Source organism: Oncorhynchus tshawytscha, linkage group LG10 (genome assembly GCF_018296145.1).
Source record: "Oncorhynchus tshawytscha isolate Ot180627B linkage group LG10, Otsh_v2.0, whole genome shotgun sequence".
NCBI classification, from domain to species: domain Eukaryota; kingdom Metazoa; phylum Chordata; class Actinopteri; order Salmoniformes; family Salmonidae; genus Oncorhynchus; species Oncorhynchus tshawytscha.
In genome coordinates this window covers 72627382-72644028 of record NC_056438.1, presented here as the reverse complement: position 1 = coordinate 72644028, position 16647 = coordinate 72627382, and the positions used below count along the sequence as shown (strand labels likewise).

The window sequence follows — 16647 nt, the reverse complement described above, 5'->3', positions numbered from 1 at the left end:
TCCGTATTAGACAGCTGGGCCAGTCACCCTGTGATCAGTCTGTATTAGACAGCTGGGCCAGTCACCCTGTGATCACTCCGTATTAGACAGCTGGGCCAGTCACCCTGTGATCAGTCTGTATTAGACAGCTGGGCCAGTCACCCTGTGATCACTCCGTATTAGACAGCTGGGCCAGTCACCCTGTGATCAGTCTTTATTAGACAGCTGGGCCAGTCACCCTGTGATCAGTCCGTATTAGACAGCTGGGCCAGTCACCCTGTGATCAGTCTGTATCAGACAGCTGGGCCAGTCACCCTGTGATCAGTCTGTATTAGACAGCTGGGCCAGTCACCCTGTGATCAGTCTGTATTAGACAGCTGGGCCAGTCACCCTTTGATCAGTCAGTATCAGACAGCTGGGCCAGTCACCCTGTGATCAGTCTGTATTAGACAGCTGGGCCAGTCACCCTTTGATCAGTCAGTATCAGACAGCTGGGCCAGCCACCCTTTGATCAGTCCGTATCAGACAGCTGGGCCAGTCACCCTTTGATCAGTCAGTATCAGACAGCTGGGCCAGCCACCCTTTGATCAGTCCGTATCAGACAGCTGGGCCAGTCACCCTTTGATCAGTCCGTATCAGACAGCTGGGCCAGTCACCCTTTGATCAGTCAGTATCAGACAGCTGGGCCAGTCACCCTTTGATCAGTCAGTATCAGACAGCTGGGCCAGCCACCCTTTGATCAGTCCATATCAGACAGCTGGGCCAGTCACCCTTTGATCAGTCAGTATTAGACAGCTGGTGACCTTGTTTGCTTGTAGCCTATAACAAGCATGTAAGCTACTCTACTGTATTATAAAATGTGCATTTACAAGTGGAGTCAACTATGAATGTTACAGCAGTAAAATGCATGTCTCACACACACACACACACACACACACACACACACACACACACACACACACACACACACACACACACACACACACACACACAGCCTTTATTGCTGAATAACGGGCAACATAAGCAGGATTTATGCTTTACACCACACTAATAACAGCTTTTACTGCCTTGTTTGATGACCTAATGAGAGAGGATGGGACGTCAATATGTGTTCTCTTCATGCAATGTCCATGTTTTGACTGTGAGAGGAGAGGAGTACAGCCGTCATACGTTATCTGGTAAAACCACAGCCTTTAGAAGGTGCTACTGTCACCAACCAAGTCCCATTAGGAATGGTTCTGAAGACACACACACACACAGCAGATGTCTTTATGAGAGGATTGGTGAAAGCTAGGGCAGGTCTTTTTAATCCATGTTTACTGTCAACACCAGTACTGATTTTTATTCCAGCGCCTGTAAGCAGCTTGATCAGTTAAAGCTCACCCCAACTCAGCTATCTAGCGTGACAGTATCTTTCCCTACACTCTTAGAGAAAAGGGTTCCTAAAGGGGTCTTCGGCTATCGCCATAGGAGAACTCTTTTTGGTTTCAGGTGAACCCCTTTTTGGTTCCAGGTAAAACCATTTTGGGTGTCAAGTAGAACCCTCTGTAGAAAGGGTTCTACTTGGAACCGAAATTATTCTACCTGTAACCAACAATGGGGGCGGCAGGGAGCCTAATGGTTATAGCGTTGGGCCAGTAACCGAATGGTTGCTTGATTGAATCCCCGAGCTGACAAGGTAAAAGAAATGTCGTTCTGCCCCTGAACAAGGCAATTAACCCACTGTTAGGCCCGGTAGGCCGTCATTGTAAATAGGAATTTGTTCTTAATTGACTTTCCGAGTTAAAGGTTAAATCAAAATAAATAAAATGGTTCTTCAAAGGGTTCTTCTATGGAGAGCCGAAGAACCCTTTTAGGTTCTAGATAGCACCTTTTTTTTCCTATGAGCAACAATGTAAAAAAAAGAGCCTCCAAAACAACACTTTGAAATTAGTTTTTCAATAGTACACAAAGGTAAAATATCAAAATATTGATATATTTTCTCATAGCATATTATAGCAAATGACTTTATCAACACGGACACGAAGTGACTGTCTGTCTCTGCTATTACGTCAGAGTGCACTCCTCCTTAATTCTGGACTGAGGTTGCATTACAGTATCTAGTACATCCACTGTTTTAGTCAAATCTGTGTTTGTATTTAATTGAAAAGTGTTTACACTCATAAGCCCAACATGCCTCAAAGTTATTATACATCTGCAAGTTTAAGAAGATGTTCAAAACATTAAAGATTGGTGTGTTTATGTACATACAGCCAGAGGGTTCAGAAGAGACTAGGACTAAATCTCATAACTGCACACTCTGTCTATAAAGCTGTTGGTTTAAATCCAGAGTGGATTTCTGGATGATAAAGCCCAGTGTACTGTAAGCCTCTTGGGCTGCCAGTCAGAACAGAAGAGCTGCCAGTGTATCAAATACTTGTTCTTCCCACTGTATATTTATATAGTACCAGTCAAACGTTTGGACACACCTCCTCATTCCAGGGTTTTTCTTTATTTTTACTATTTTCTACATTGTAGAATAATAGTGAAGACATGAAAACTATGAAATAACACATGGAATCATGTAGTAACCAAAAAAGTGTTAAACAGATTTAGATTCTTAGAAGTTGCCACCCTTTGCCTTGATGACAGCTTTGCACATTTTTGGCATTCTCTCAACCAGCTTCATGAGGTAGTCACCTGGAATGCATTTCAATTAACAGATGTGCCTTTTGTGGAATTTCTTTCCTCCTTAATGCGTTTGAGCCAATCAGTTGTGTTGTGACCAGGTAGGGGGTAGGGGTGGTATACAGAAGATATCCCTATTTGGTAGAAGACCAAGTCCATATTATGGCGAGAACAGCTAAAATAATCAAAGAGAAACGACAGTCCATCATTACTTTAAGACATGAAGGTCAGTCAATCTGGAATATTTCAAGAACTTCCTTCAAGTGCAGTCGCACAAACCATCAAGGGCTATGATGAAACTGGCTCTCATGAGGACCGCCACAGAAAAGGACGATCCAGAGTTACCTCTGCTGCAGAGGATAAGTTCATTACTTACCAGCCTCAGAAATTGCAGCCCAAATGAATGCTTCACAGAGTTCAAGTCACAGACACATCTCAACATCAACTGTTCAGAGGAGACTGTGTGAATCAGGCCTTCATGGTTGAATTGCTGCAAAGAAACCACTACTAAAGGACACCAATAAGAAGAAGAGACTTGTTTGTGCCAAGAAACATGAGTAATGGACATTAGACCGGTGGAAATCTGTCCTTTGGTCTGATGAGTCCAAATTTGAGATTTTTGGTTCCAAGAGCTGTGTCTTTGTTGAGACGCAGAGTAGGTGAATGGATGATCTCCGCATGTGGTTCCCACCATGACGCATGGAGGAGGAGGTGTGATGGTGTGGGGGTGCTTTTCTGGTGACACTGATTTATTGTGGAATTCAAGGCACACTTAACCAGCATGGCTACCACAGCGTTCGCGATACGCCATCCCATCTGGTTTGCGCTTAGTGGGACGATCATTTGTTTTTGAACAGGACAATGGCCCAGCACACCTACAGGCTGTGTAAAGACTATTTGACCAAGAAGGAGAGTGATGTAGTGCTGCAACAGATGACCTGGCCTCCACAATCACCCAACCTCAACCCAATTGAGAGGGTTTGGGATGATTTGGACCACAGAGTGAAGGAAAAGCAGCTAACAAGTGCTCAGCATATATGAGAACACCTTCAAGACTGTTGGAAAAGCATTACAGGTGAAGCTGGTTGAGAGAATGTCAGGAGTGTGCAAAGCTGTCATCAGGGCAAAGGGTGGCTACTTTTGCCAGCAGCATACCACCCTGCATCCCACTGCTGGCTTGCTTCTGAAGCTAAGCAGGGTTGGTCCTGGTTGGTCCCTGGATGGGAGACCAGATGCTGCTGGAAGTAGTGTTGGAGGGCTGGTAAGAGGCACTCTTTCCTCCGGTCTAAAAAAAGATCCCAATGCCCCAGGGTGTGATTGCAGACATTTCCCTGTGTAGGGGGCCGTCTTTCAGATGGGATGTTAAACGAGTGTCCTTACTCTCTGTGGTAACTAAATGATCCCATGGCACTTATTGTAAACGTAGGGGTGTTAACCCTGGTGTCCTGAGTAAATTCCCTTAATCTGGCCCTCATATCATCATGGCCACCTAATAATCCCCAGTTTACAATTGGCTCATTCATCCCCCTCCTCTCCCCTGTAACTATTCTCCAGGTCGTTGGTGTAAATGAGACTGTGTTCTCAGTCAACTTACCTGGTAAAATAAAACAACACTTTTGATTTGTTTAACACTTTCTTGGTTACTACATGATTTCATTGTTTTGATGTCTTCACTATTATTCTACAATGTAGATAATAGTAGAAAATAAAGAAAAACCCTGGATTGAGTAAGTGTGTACAAATTTAGGGATTTTTCTTAACGTTAAGGATTCCGATTTCATTTTAACATTCACAGCCCTAGAAGAGGGTTTATACTGTATGCTATGTTAGGCATCTACTAGAACTATGAAGATACACGGGTCTTCATTTCATATGTCTGAATCACACCGATTATGCTGTATCAGATTATGCAGTTGATCTATCATTCTTGGAGGGGCGATGTCAGAAAATACAGTCTCTTGGATTATTTTGATAAACTGACGGCTATAAAATAGTAATTTGATGATCTATTTAATGTATAGCTTTCACCAAATCCTAACTGTTTAATGTTTTACCTCTGTAGTCTGTAGTGACACTGTACTAACCTACTATATTTACTGGCAGGGGAGTAGAGGAACTGGGACTGACTTTAAATATCTGGGAGGGAAAGCATGGAAACATTGGTTAGTTGGTCTCTGTGCCTCTCTCTCTCTCTCTCTTTTTCTCACTCTCCTTCTGTCTGTTTGTCTCCCCCTTTCCTCCTTCTGTCTGTTTGTCTCCCCCCTTTCCTCCTTCTGTCTGTTTGTCTCCCCCTTTCCTCCTTCTGTCTGTTTGTCTCCCCCTTTCCTCCTTCTGTCTGTCTGTCTCCCCCTTTCCTCCTTCTGTCTGTTTGTCTCCCCTTTCCTCCATCTGCCTGTTTGTCTCCCCCTTTCCTCCTTCTGTCTGTCTGTCTCCCCTTTCCTCCATCTGCCTGTTTGTCTCCCCCTTTCCTCCATCTGCCTGTTTGTCTCCCCCTTTCCTCCATCTGCCTATTTGTCTCCCCTTTCCTCCATCTGCCTGTTTGTCTCCCCCTTTCCTCCATCTGCCTGTTTGTCTCCCCTTTCCTCCATCTGCCTGTTTGTCTCCCCCTTTCCTCCTTCTGTCCCCTTTCCTCCTTCTGTCTGTTTGTCCCCTCCTCCATCCCTCCCCCTTTCCTCCTTCTGTCTGTTTGTCCCCCTTTCCTCCATCTGTCCTTGTCTCCCCCTTTCCTCCATCTGTCTGTTTGTCTCCTTCCCTGTTCCTTTCCTTCTGTCTGTCTGTCTCCCCCTTTCCTCCTTCTGTCTGTTTGTCTCCCCCTTTCCTCCATCTGTCTGTTTGTCCCCCTTTCCTCCCCTGTTTTCCCCCCTCCATCTGTCTGTTTGTCTCCCCCTTTCCTCCATCTGCCTGTTTGTCTCCCCCTTTCCTCCTTCTGTCTGTTTGTCTCCCCCCTTTCCTCCATCTGCCTGTTTGTCTCCCCCTTTCCTCCATCTGCCTATTTGTCTCCCCTTTCCTCCATCTGCCTCTCTTTGGGAAACCCAGGGTCCCACTGTGTGTAAACAGTCTCTTATATATGTGTCTCTATGGGGTCATGATGAACAGAGGTTTGTGGGTCATGATGAACAATTCTTTGCTGTTTTGTGTATCCCTGTTTTGTTGCTTGGTGCTGTTGGTTTTGCTGCTTGATGCTGTTGATTTTGCTGCTTGGTGCTGTTGGTTTTGCTGATAGGTGCTGTTGGTTTTGCTGCTAGGTGCTGTTGATTTTGCTGATAGGTGCTGTTGATTTTGCTGCTTGGTGATGTTGGTTTTGTTGCTAGGTGCTGTTCCTTTGTGCTGTTGGTTTTGTTCCTTGATACTGTTAGTTTTGTTGCTAGGTGTTAGTTTTGCTGCTTGGTGCTGTTGGTTTTACTTCAGTAGTTTTATTGGAATAACAGACTCAGTTCATTGCTAGGTTTCCTATAGATTGTCCTTATAATAGGCCACTTGCAGTTTTGTGACACAACACAATGCCACAGATGTCTCAAGTTTTGAGGGAGCGTGCAATTGGCATGCTGACTGCAGGAATGTCCACCAGAACTGTTGAATTGAATGTTAATTTCTCTACCGTTTTAGCAAATTTGGCAGTATGTCCAACCGGCCTCACAACCGCAGACCACGTGTACCCACACCATCACAGAACCTCCACATCCGGCTTCTTCATCTGGGAGATCGTCTGAGACCAGCCACCTGGGCAGGTGATGATAAAACTGTGGTTTTGGACAACTGATCCTCACCAGGATCTGGACCTGACAGCAGTTCGGCGTCGTAACCGACTTCAGTGGGCAAATGCTCACATTCAATGGCCACTGGCACGCTGGAGAAGTGGGCTCTTCACGGATGAATATCGAGTTTAACTGTACCGGGCCGAGGGCAGAAAATGTGTATGTCGTCCTGCTGGTGAGCGGTTTGCTGATGTGTCCCATGGTGGGGTTATGGTATGAGCAGGCATAAACTACAACAAACACAATTGCATTTTATCAATGGCAATTTGAATACACAGACCCAGCATGAGATCCAGCAAAATCCAGCATGATAATGATCGGCCCAATGTCACAAGGATCTGTACACAATTCCTGGAAGCTGAAAATGTCCCAGTTCTGTCATGACCTGCATACTCACCAGACATGTCACCCATTGAGCATGTTTGGGATGCTCTGAATCAATGCTTATGACAGCGTGTTCCAGCTACCGCCAATATCCAACAACTTCATACAGCCATGCAACAGCCTAATCAACTCTATATAAAGGAGATGTGTCACGCTGCATGAGGCAAATGGTGGTCACACCAGATACTGTTTTTTTAAAGGTATCTTTGACCAACAGATGCATATCTGTATTCCCAGTCATGTGAAACCCATAGATTAGGGCCTAATTTATTTATTTCAATTGACTGATTTCCTTATATGAACTACAACTCAGTAAAATCTTTGAAATTGTTCATGTTACGTTTACATTTTTGTTCAGTGTATATAATTTATTTTTACATTGACGTCATTTAGCAGACGCTCTAATCCAGAGCGGTTTACAGGAGCAATTAGGGTTAAATGACTTCATCAAGGGCACGTCAATGGATTATTTTTCACCTCTGTGAGGATACGAACCAGAAACCTTCTGGTTACTGGCCCAACGCTCTTAACTGCTGGGCTGCCTGCCTACTGTGATAACTACATAATGTAGTTCCAGGTAATGTAACATGCAGTCATTTCGGCTTGAATCAACTGATTGTAGATCAGCCGTCCTACCACACTAGTGACCTTCTGAATCCATCTGAATCTGAACAGCAGCGCTGACCTGCGTCCCAAGCAGGAAGTAAACACACACTAGAACTGTTAGAGTGGAGCAGACCCATGAAGAGGCAGGAAGAGCAGCTGTTCTGTTCTCCCCCCTCCCCTGGAATGGAAAGGCCAGCAGAATGCCATGTACTGTTCTACTCAGACCAACACACACTCACACACATTACACTCAGACCAACACACACTCACACACATTACACTCAGACCAACACACACTCACACACACATTTACACTCAGACCAACACACACTCACACACATTACACTCAGACCAACACACACTCACACACACATTTACACTCAGACCAACACACACTCACACACATTACACTCAGACCAACACACACTCACACACACATTTACACTCAGACCAACACACACTCACACACATTACACTCAGACCAAAACACACTCACACACACATTTACACTCAGACCAACACACACTCACACACACATTTACTCAGACCAACACACACTCACACACATTACACTCAGACCAAAACACACTCACACACATTACACTCAGACCAACACACACTCACACACATTACACTCAGACCAAAACACACTCACACACACATTTACACTCAGACCAACACACACTCACACACACATTTACACTCAGACCAACACACACTCACACACATTACACTCAGACCAAAACACACTCACACACACATTTACACTCAGACCAACACACACTCACACACACATTTACACTCAGACCAACACACACTCACACACACATTTACACTCAGACCAAAACACACTCACACACACATTTACACTCAGACCAACACACACTCACACACATTACACTCAGACCATCACACACTCACACACACATTTACACTCAGACCAACACACACTCACACACACATTTACACTCAGACCAACACACACTCACACACACATTTACACTCAAACCAAAACACACTCACACACATTACACTCAGACCAACACACACATTTACACTCAGACCAACACATACTGACACACACATTTACACTCAGACCAACACATACTGACACACACATTTACACTCAGACCAACACACACTCAACCATACATTTACGCTCAAACCAACACACACACACACACACACACATTTGAGTTCCCCATTTAGAACTTAAGTGATGTCCATCTAAGTACTGAAGTACCGGTTTTGTACCAAACATGCCCAATGATTTTATGTGACCTACATTTGACCTTAGATGGGTATCTTTGACCCTCAGTCTCACCTGTTTGTTCTAGTTGACATGAAGAGGGAATGGGAACTAATGTTCTCTGTGAAACATTGATGATTGTGTCCTCTCTGAGCATCTAGTCTAGCAACCACCTCTAGTCCATGTTCTCTGAGAGGATCCACTCTAACACCTCTCCATCTCTTTTCCCCAGAGTTCCCACCTGGCCCTGATAGACACTCTGATGTTGGCGTACACGGTGGAGATGGTGAGTGTGGAGCGGGTGATGGCGTGTGTCCACAGATGCTCCTCCCCTCTCAACGACCCCTCCTCCCACCCCGAAGGACACATCAGAGATCTGCCCTACGACACTGAGGACGCAGTCACCACATGGATCAACAAGGTTAGGGTACTAAGATACACACACACTCTAATACCAGAGATATGACATATTAGGCCCCACTGTATATCCTTAAAGCTGAGATCCCAGAAAGGTGAAACGACGCCACTGGCCGCCCCTGGCACATTTGTTATTGTTTTTGATTAGAGGAAATGAGCAGCCAGCATTGTGGGTAAAAACCTAGTAGAACTCAGCTGTTCTATGGTGCGTGCAATGATGTCGGAGGAAAAAAATATGTTTGTTGTTTTAAGTAACGTCTCTGTTGTAATATTGCAAACGGACGTGGCAACGTGTCAGATCAGATTACTGAGAGAGACCCCGGTCAGAATAAACTTGTTCTCATTTTAAGTTCTGTTTATACAGGACTGGGAGTTTTAACCAGGAACCAAATGTACATACAGTCAGAGTCTTAGCCCTAAAAGATAGTTCCTGTTAGCTGCTAATATTTGGATAATGCATCCCCACTGTTGAAATCCTCATAACATCCCATTAAATCAAGTCTGGCTCTGTGCCATTGAGCTTGTTTACATTCCTCCCTGCAGAAGCCAATGTGTTTCCTGCTCCCTGCTGCAGGCCAAGGCCAGACGGATACCAAAATGTACACACACACAGACACACACACGTACACACACACACAGACACACACACATACACACACACGTACACATATTGAGCCACGCATGGAAAAATGCACACTCATGCGGAAATATGATGGATGAACACAAATATTAACATGAATACACACACACTCAGGAAACACACAGATACACACATGATCACTTACTTGTGGATGGACTCACACATTCTCACACACAGCAGCTCGAAGGCATACAGTAGTGTACGATAGTGAGTCTCAGTTCATGTTGTGTGTGTGTGTGTGTGTGTGTGTGTGTGTGTGTGTGTGTGTGTGTGTTACGTCACTGGCACTGGAGCCCTTTGAAGAGACAACAGCCCTAGAAAAACAAGATTAGGACTTTCTCATTAAAACCTATCAGACAATGGACTCCTTCTACTTCCCTTGATGTTTGTTACACTCGTACACAACAGGGTTTAGAGCTGGAACATTCATGAGCCTATGGGAGATGTTTTCATGTGCTGAATGATGAAGTCATAGTAGTGCTTTGAAGTTTGACTGAAGTAGCTAGCTACATTATGGAAGGTGTAATATCACCTACATTATGGAAGCTGTAATCTCACCTACATTATGGAAACTGTAATCTCACCTACATTATGGAAACTGTAATCTCACCTACATTATGGAAACTGTAATCTCACCTACATTATGGAAACTGTAATCTCACCTACATTATGGAAACTGTAATCTCACCTACATTATGGAAACTGTAATCTCACCTACATTATGGAAACTGTAATCTCACCTACATTATGGAAACTGTAATCTCACCTACATTATGGAAACTGTAATCTCACCTACATTAACTGTAATCTCACCTACATTATGGAAACTGTAAACCTACATTATGAAGCTGTAATCTCACCTACATTATGGAAACTGTAATCTCACCTACATTATGGAAACTGTAATCTCACCTACATTATGGAAGCTGTAATCTCACCTACATTATGGAAACTGTAATCTCACCTACATTATGGAAACTGTAATCTCACCTACATTATGGAAACTGTAATCTCACCTACATTATGGAAGCTGTAATCTCACCTACATTATGGAAGCTGTAATCTCACCTACATTATTGTAGCTGTAATCTCCCCTACATTATTGTAGCTGTAATCTCACCTACATTATGGAAACTGTAATCTCACCTACATTATGGAAACTGTAATCTCACCTACATTATGGAAACTGTAATCTCACCTACATTATTGTAGCTGTAATCTCCCCTACATTATGGAAACTGTAATCTCCCCTACATTATGGAAACTGTAATCTCACCTACATTATGGAAACTGTAATCTCATCTACATTATGGAAGGTGTAATCTCCCCTACATTATGGAAGCTGTAATCTCCCCTACATTATGGAAGGTGTAATCTCACCTACATTATGGAAACTGTAATCTTCCCTACATTATGGAAACTGTAATCTCCCCTACATTGTGGAAACTGTAATATTGACCTACATTATGGTAGCAGTAATCTCCCTTACATTATAGAAGCTGTAATCTCACCACTCAGAATGCTTAATCTGCCACAAGAGTCTAGTCACCGCTGAAAGTCACTGTTTCCTATCGTTCTCTCTCACTTACACACACAAAAACAAAACCTCCACATTCATTCCCCCTCATTACACGTTGGTAATGTGACCCTCAATAATAACCCCTCTCTCTCTCTCTCTCTCTCTCTCTCTCTCTCTCTGTCTGTCTGTCTGTCTGTCTGTCTGTCTGTCTGTCTGTCTGTCTGTCTGTCTGTCTGTCTGTCTGTCTGTCTGTCTGTCTGTCTGTCTGTCTGTCTGTCTGTCTGTCTGTCTGTCTGTCTGTCTGTCTGTCTGTCTGTCTGTCTGTCTGTCTGTCTGTCTGTCTGTCTGTCTGTCTGTCTGTCTGTCTGTCTGTCTGTCTGTCTGTCTGTCTGTCTGTCTGTCTGTCTGTCTGTCTGTCTGTCTGTCTGTCTGTCTGTCTGTCTGTCTGTCTGTCTGTCTGTCTGTCTGTCTGTCTGTCTGTCTGTCTGTCTGTCTGTCTGTCTGTCTGTCTGTCTGTCTGTCTGTCTGTCTGTCTGTCTGTCTGTCTGTCTGTCTGTCTGTCTGTCTGTCTGTCTGTCTGTCTGTCTGTCTGTCTGTCTGTCTGTCTGTCTGTCTGTCTGTCTGTCTGTCTGTCTGTCTGTCTGTCTGTCTGTCTGTCTGTCTGTCTGTCTGTCTGTCTGTCTGTCTGTCTGTCTGTCTGTCTGTCTGTCTGTCTGTCTGTCTGTCTGTCTGTCTGTCTGTCTGTCTGTCTGTCTGTCTGTCTGTCTGTCTGTCTGTCTGTCTGTCTGTCTGTCTGTCTGTCTGTCTGTCTGTCTGTCTGTCTGTCTGTCTGTCTGTCTGTCTGTCTGTCTGTCTGTCTGTCTGTCTGTCTGTCTGTCTGTCTGTCTGTCTGTCTGTCTGTCTGTCTGTCTGTCTGTCTGTCTGTCTGTCTGTCTGTCTGTCTGTCTGTCTGTCTGTCTGTCTGTCTGTCTGTCTGTCTGTCTGTCTGTCTGTCTGTCTGTCTGTCTGTCTGTCTGTCTGTCTGTCTGTCTGTCTGTCTGTCTGTCTGTCTGTCTGTCTGTCTGTCTGTCTGTCTGTCTGTCTGTCTGTCTGTCTGTCTGTCTGTCTGTCTGTCTGTCTAGGTGAATGAGCACCTCAGGGAGATTCTGGTGGAGGAGCAGAGGTTGAGAGAGAGCTCTTGTCTTGAGACCACTGCTACAGGAGCTCAGAGGGTGAGTACAGACCTTCCCCCTGCTAACAGAAAACAGGAACTCGGTCTCATGCCAGCTGTATAGAGAGACACTGCTATGCTATGAGAGACTGCACTGCAGGCATTTATGTAAGGCCTACATTCTTAGAAAAAAAATGTTTTGGCTTCCATGTAGAACCCTCTGTGGAATGGAACCCAAAAGGTTTCTACCTGGAACCAAAAATGGTTCTCCTATGGGGGTAGCTGAAGAACCCTTTTGGAGGGGGGTGAGAAAACATTGTCTTTTGAATACTCAGTTGTTGACACAGGAGACAGTCACAGTAGCCACTGGGTCGTTTCAGATTGAATAGGGCATGAAGGGAGGATTCTAGCAGCTTCTTACCACCCACTGTTCTGGATGCAGGGCTGTTTCACTTAGGAAAGTCTTGGCCAGTCCGTCTGTGTCCAAACCGTATTAATATTCAGGATGGAGAAACATTTTCAGTGTTAACTTACATGACTAAAACCAGATTTAAAGTATGTAGAAACGATAATAAACATATATATTTTCTACAAAGATCATCTTCGAGATTTAACAATCACCTAAATAAAAGCTAGACAGTCAGGGAAAATCTACATTTCAAAAAATGTTTGGTCGGCGACCGCACCATTGTCCACACCCAAGGCCACGTCCCAGCAAAGCCCACCACCTAAGCCCCATTTTGATCCACCTGAGCCTTTCTAGGCCTGATGGTTCTCTCCTCTCTGTAGGCCTGATGGTTCTCTCCTCTCTGTAGACCTGAGCCTTCCTAGACCTGATGGTTCTCTCCTCTCTGTAGGCCTGATGGTTCTCTCCTCTCTGTAGACCTGATGGACCTTTTCTCCTCTCTGTAGGCCTGATGGTTCTCTCCTCTCTGTAGACCTGATGGTTCTCTCCTCTCTGTAGGCCTGATGGTTCTCTCCTCTCTGTAGGACTGATGGTTCTCTCCTCTCTGTAGGCCTGATGGTTCTCTCCTCTCTGTAGGCCTGATGGTTCTCTCCTCTCTGTAGGCCTGATGGTTCTCTCCTCTCTGTAGGCCTGATGGTTCTCTCCTCTCTGTAGACCTGATGGTTCTCTCCTCTCTATAGGCCTGATGGTTCTCTCCTCTCTGTAGACCTGATGGTTCTCTCCTCTCTGTAGACCTGATGGTTCTCTCCTCTCTGTAGACCTGAGCCTTCCTAGACCTGATGGTTCTCTCCTCTCTGTAGACCTGAGCCTTCCTAGGCCTGAGGGCAGGGGGCACGGGATGGGCCGCAGCGCCGCGCACAGAAGACAGACCTAGCCCATGGGGGAGGGGGGGTGGAACCCCACCCTGCCACACTGGGTAGGACATAGCAACACTTTAAGGGGCATTGCACTAAAATTGGCGTTGACTAGGGAAACGTTTCCTCTGTTCTTAGTGCCAGTCTGCACATTCAAACTAAAACAATGTAACTAATTATGGCATCTTTATGCTTTCGTTAATAAAATAATTATAAAAATACTCTTTCAAAATGCCGATGTTTATTTAGTTATTGATCCATAACGAATTTCTATGGGAATGAATATCACTGAATTACAGAAATATTGGAACAAAGTTGTCTAATGAAGGTAAACAAATTGTTGCTTACTAGAAAATACTCTTTCAAACACACACGGTCACATTGTACAGCGCCATTATGGCTATTAGCAGGTAGCTGGACAATAGACTTGCCTGGAAGGAGGGTAGGGGGAGAGTTCTATCATCAAATGTATATCTAAGTTAGGTTGGCTGTCTCACTTGCCTTGATTGGTTGCAATTTCAGTTTAATCCACCAGAAAAGACTAAACAAATATTATGTATCACATCTGACTGTGATTGGGAGTCTCATAGGGTGGCACACAATTGGCCCAGGTTTCTCCCCCCCTAAAAACAGAAATAAATGTTTTGGCCTTTACAAATATTATTTTGGCCTTTATTCAGATTACAATCGCTCACTTTTGTTTTTTTTTAAACAAAATAACCTCCAAAATATCATTATATATTATCAAGTTGATGGCACAGTCATATAGTGGCACCTACATAGAGCTGAGTGACTCACTCATTCATGGCTTTGCATCAAAATAATAAGTACCAACATTCTTTCTGATAGTCTTTAATAAAGAAATGTTTTGGTTATCCTGACCTGGACGCCATGTACAGTATTATGGGATGTTAGCAGGACAATATACCTTTACCAACACCTCTCTGTATTTTGATACTTTGTGGATGTATCTAAGTCACCGCAAAAAATGCGTTCCTACAGATACCCGTGTCGGCCGCCACCGGGAGACCCATGAGGCGGCTTTTGGTTTGAATTTAGAATCCTCTATATGTAATTATTGGCGGAGAGTCACGTCATATTTTTCGATATACTGTAGGCCTACCGAAGGCGACATGAGTCACTAGTGTTGAGTAATGTGCTGTTAAATGTGGTGTAGGTCTTATTTATTTAAAGAGCATATTGAAGTTAGAAACAATAGGATTTGAAGCAAAAGCCTACAACTATTTTAGCACCGTTTCGCACTTCTCTGAGACAAGCATGGTGACTGGTCTTGAAAAATCAATGAGATTTTATTTTGACTGAATATCTGTTTGGGTATTGGTTAGACTACAATTAGAAATGTTCTGCTCTTAGTGTAACCTTTATTTAACTAGGAAATTCAGTTAAGAACAAATTCTTATTGACAAGGACAGCCTACTCCTTCCTCCCTGTTGGGGAATTGAACCCCGGTCTCCCGCGTGCCCGCATGAATCGGGATTCTTTATCTAAATAGCCAAGTACTGTAGCCTATTCCCGACCGCCACGCCATTTTTCTTGGAATAGAAACACCGTAATATTAAGCCAAGTAATTAAGCAAAATTTCTTAAAATCAGTCCCATATACTATACTATGTTCTTACAAAAAAAGGTTTTAAAATCTCTAGTACAGCCACTATTGAAGGCTATCAAATGCTTCTCAAAGAAGCACTAACTAGCATTACTGGGAGAGTATTCTGACCCCTTGACATTTTGTTACATTACAGCCTTATTCTAAAGTTGATTAAATAGTATTTTTTCCTCATCTGTCTACACACACAATACCCCATAATGCCAAAGATAAAATCATTTTTTTGTCATTTTTTTTGCACATTTATTACAAATAAAAACGGATCACATTTACATAAGTATTCAGACCCTTCACTCAGTACTTTGTTGAAGCACGTTTGACTGTGATTACAGCCTCACATCTTCTTGGGTATGACGTTACAAGCTTGGCCCACCTGTATTTGGAGAGTTTCTCCCATTCTTCTCCGAAGATCTTCTCAAGCTCTGTCCGGTTGGATGGGGAGTGTTGCCTGCGCAGCTTTTTTCAGGTCTCTCCATAGATGTTGGATTGGGTTCAAGTCCGGGCTCTGGCTTGGCCACTCAAGGAAATTCAGAGACTTGTCCCGAAGCCACTCCTGCGTTGTCTTGGCTGTGTGCTTAGGGTCATTGTCCTGTTGGAAGGTGAACCTTCGCCCCAGTCTGAGGTCCTGAGCGCTCTGGAGCAGGTTTTCATCAAGGATCTCTCTGTACTTTGCTCCATTCACCTTTCCCTCGATCCTGACTAGTCTCCCAGTCCCTGTCACTGAAAAACATCCCCACAGCATGGTGCTGCCACCACCATGCTTCACCGTAAGGATGGTGCCAGGTTTCTTCCAGATGTGACAGGGTACTGTAGAACAGTAGATTTATACCTGTAGGATACTGTAGAACAGTAGATTTATACCTGTAGAACAGTAGATTTATACCTGTAGAACAGTAGATTTATACCTGTAGGATACTGTAGAACAGTAGATTTATACCTATAGGATACTGTAGAACAGTAGATTTATACCTGTAGGATACTGTAGAACAGTAGATTTATACCTGTAGGATACTGTAGAACAGTAGATTTATACCTGTAGAACAGTAGATTTATACCTGTAGGATACTGTAGAACAGTAGATTTATACCTGTAGGATACTGTAGAACAGTAGATTTATACCTGTAGGATACTGTAGAACAGTAGATTTATACCTGTAGAACAGTAGATTTATACCTGTAGGATACTGTAGAACAGTAGATTTATAGGATACTGTAGAACAGTAGGATACCTGTAGAACAGTAGATTTATACCTGTATACTGTAGAACAGTAGATTTATACCTGTAGGATACTGTAGAACAGTAGATTTATACCCTGTAGAACAGTAGATTTATACT

At 43.8% G+C, this 16647-nt stretch overlaps 1 protein-coding gene across 1 annotated transcript in view; it reads left to right on the top strand.

Moving 5' to 3' along the window:
- LOC112260867 (calmodulin-regulated spectrin-associated protein 2) overlaps positions 1 to 16647 on the top strand; it is an 87503-nt gene that overhangs the window by 38182 nt on the left and 32674 nt on the right. Inside the window, 2 exon segments of the mRNA XM_042329009.1 lie at positions 8873 to 9061; positions 12338 to 12427. Coding sequence (XP_042184943.1) covers positions 8873 to 9061; positions 12338 to 12427 — 279 coding nt within the window.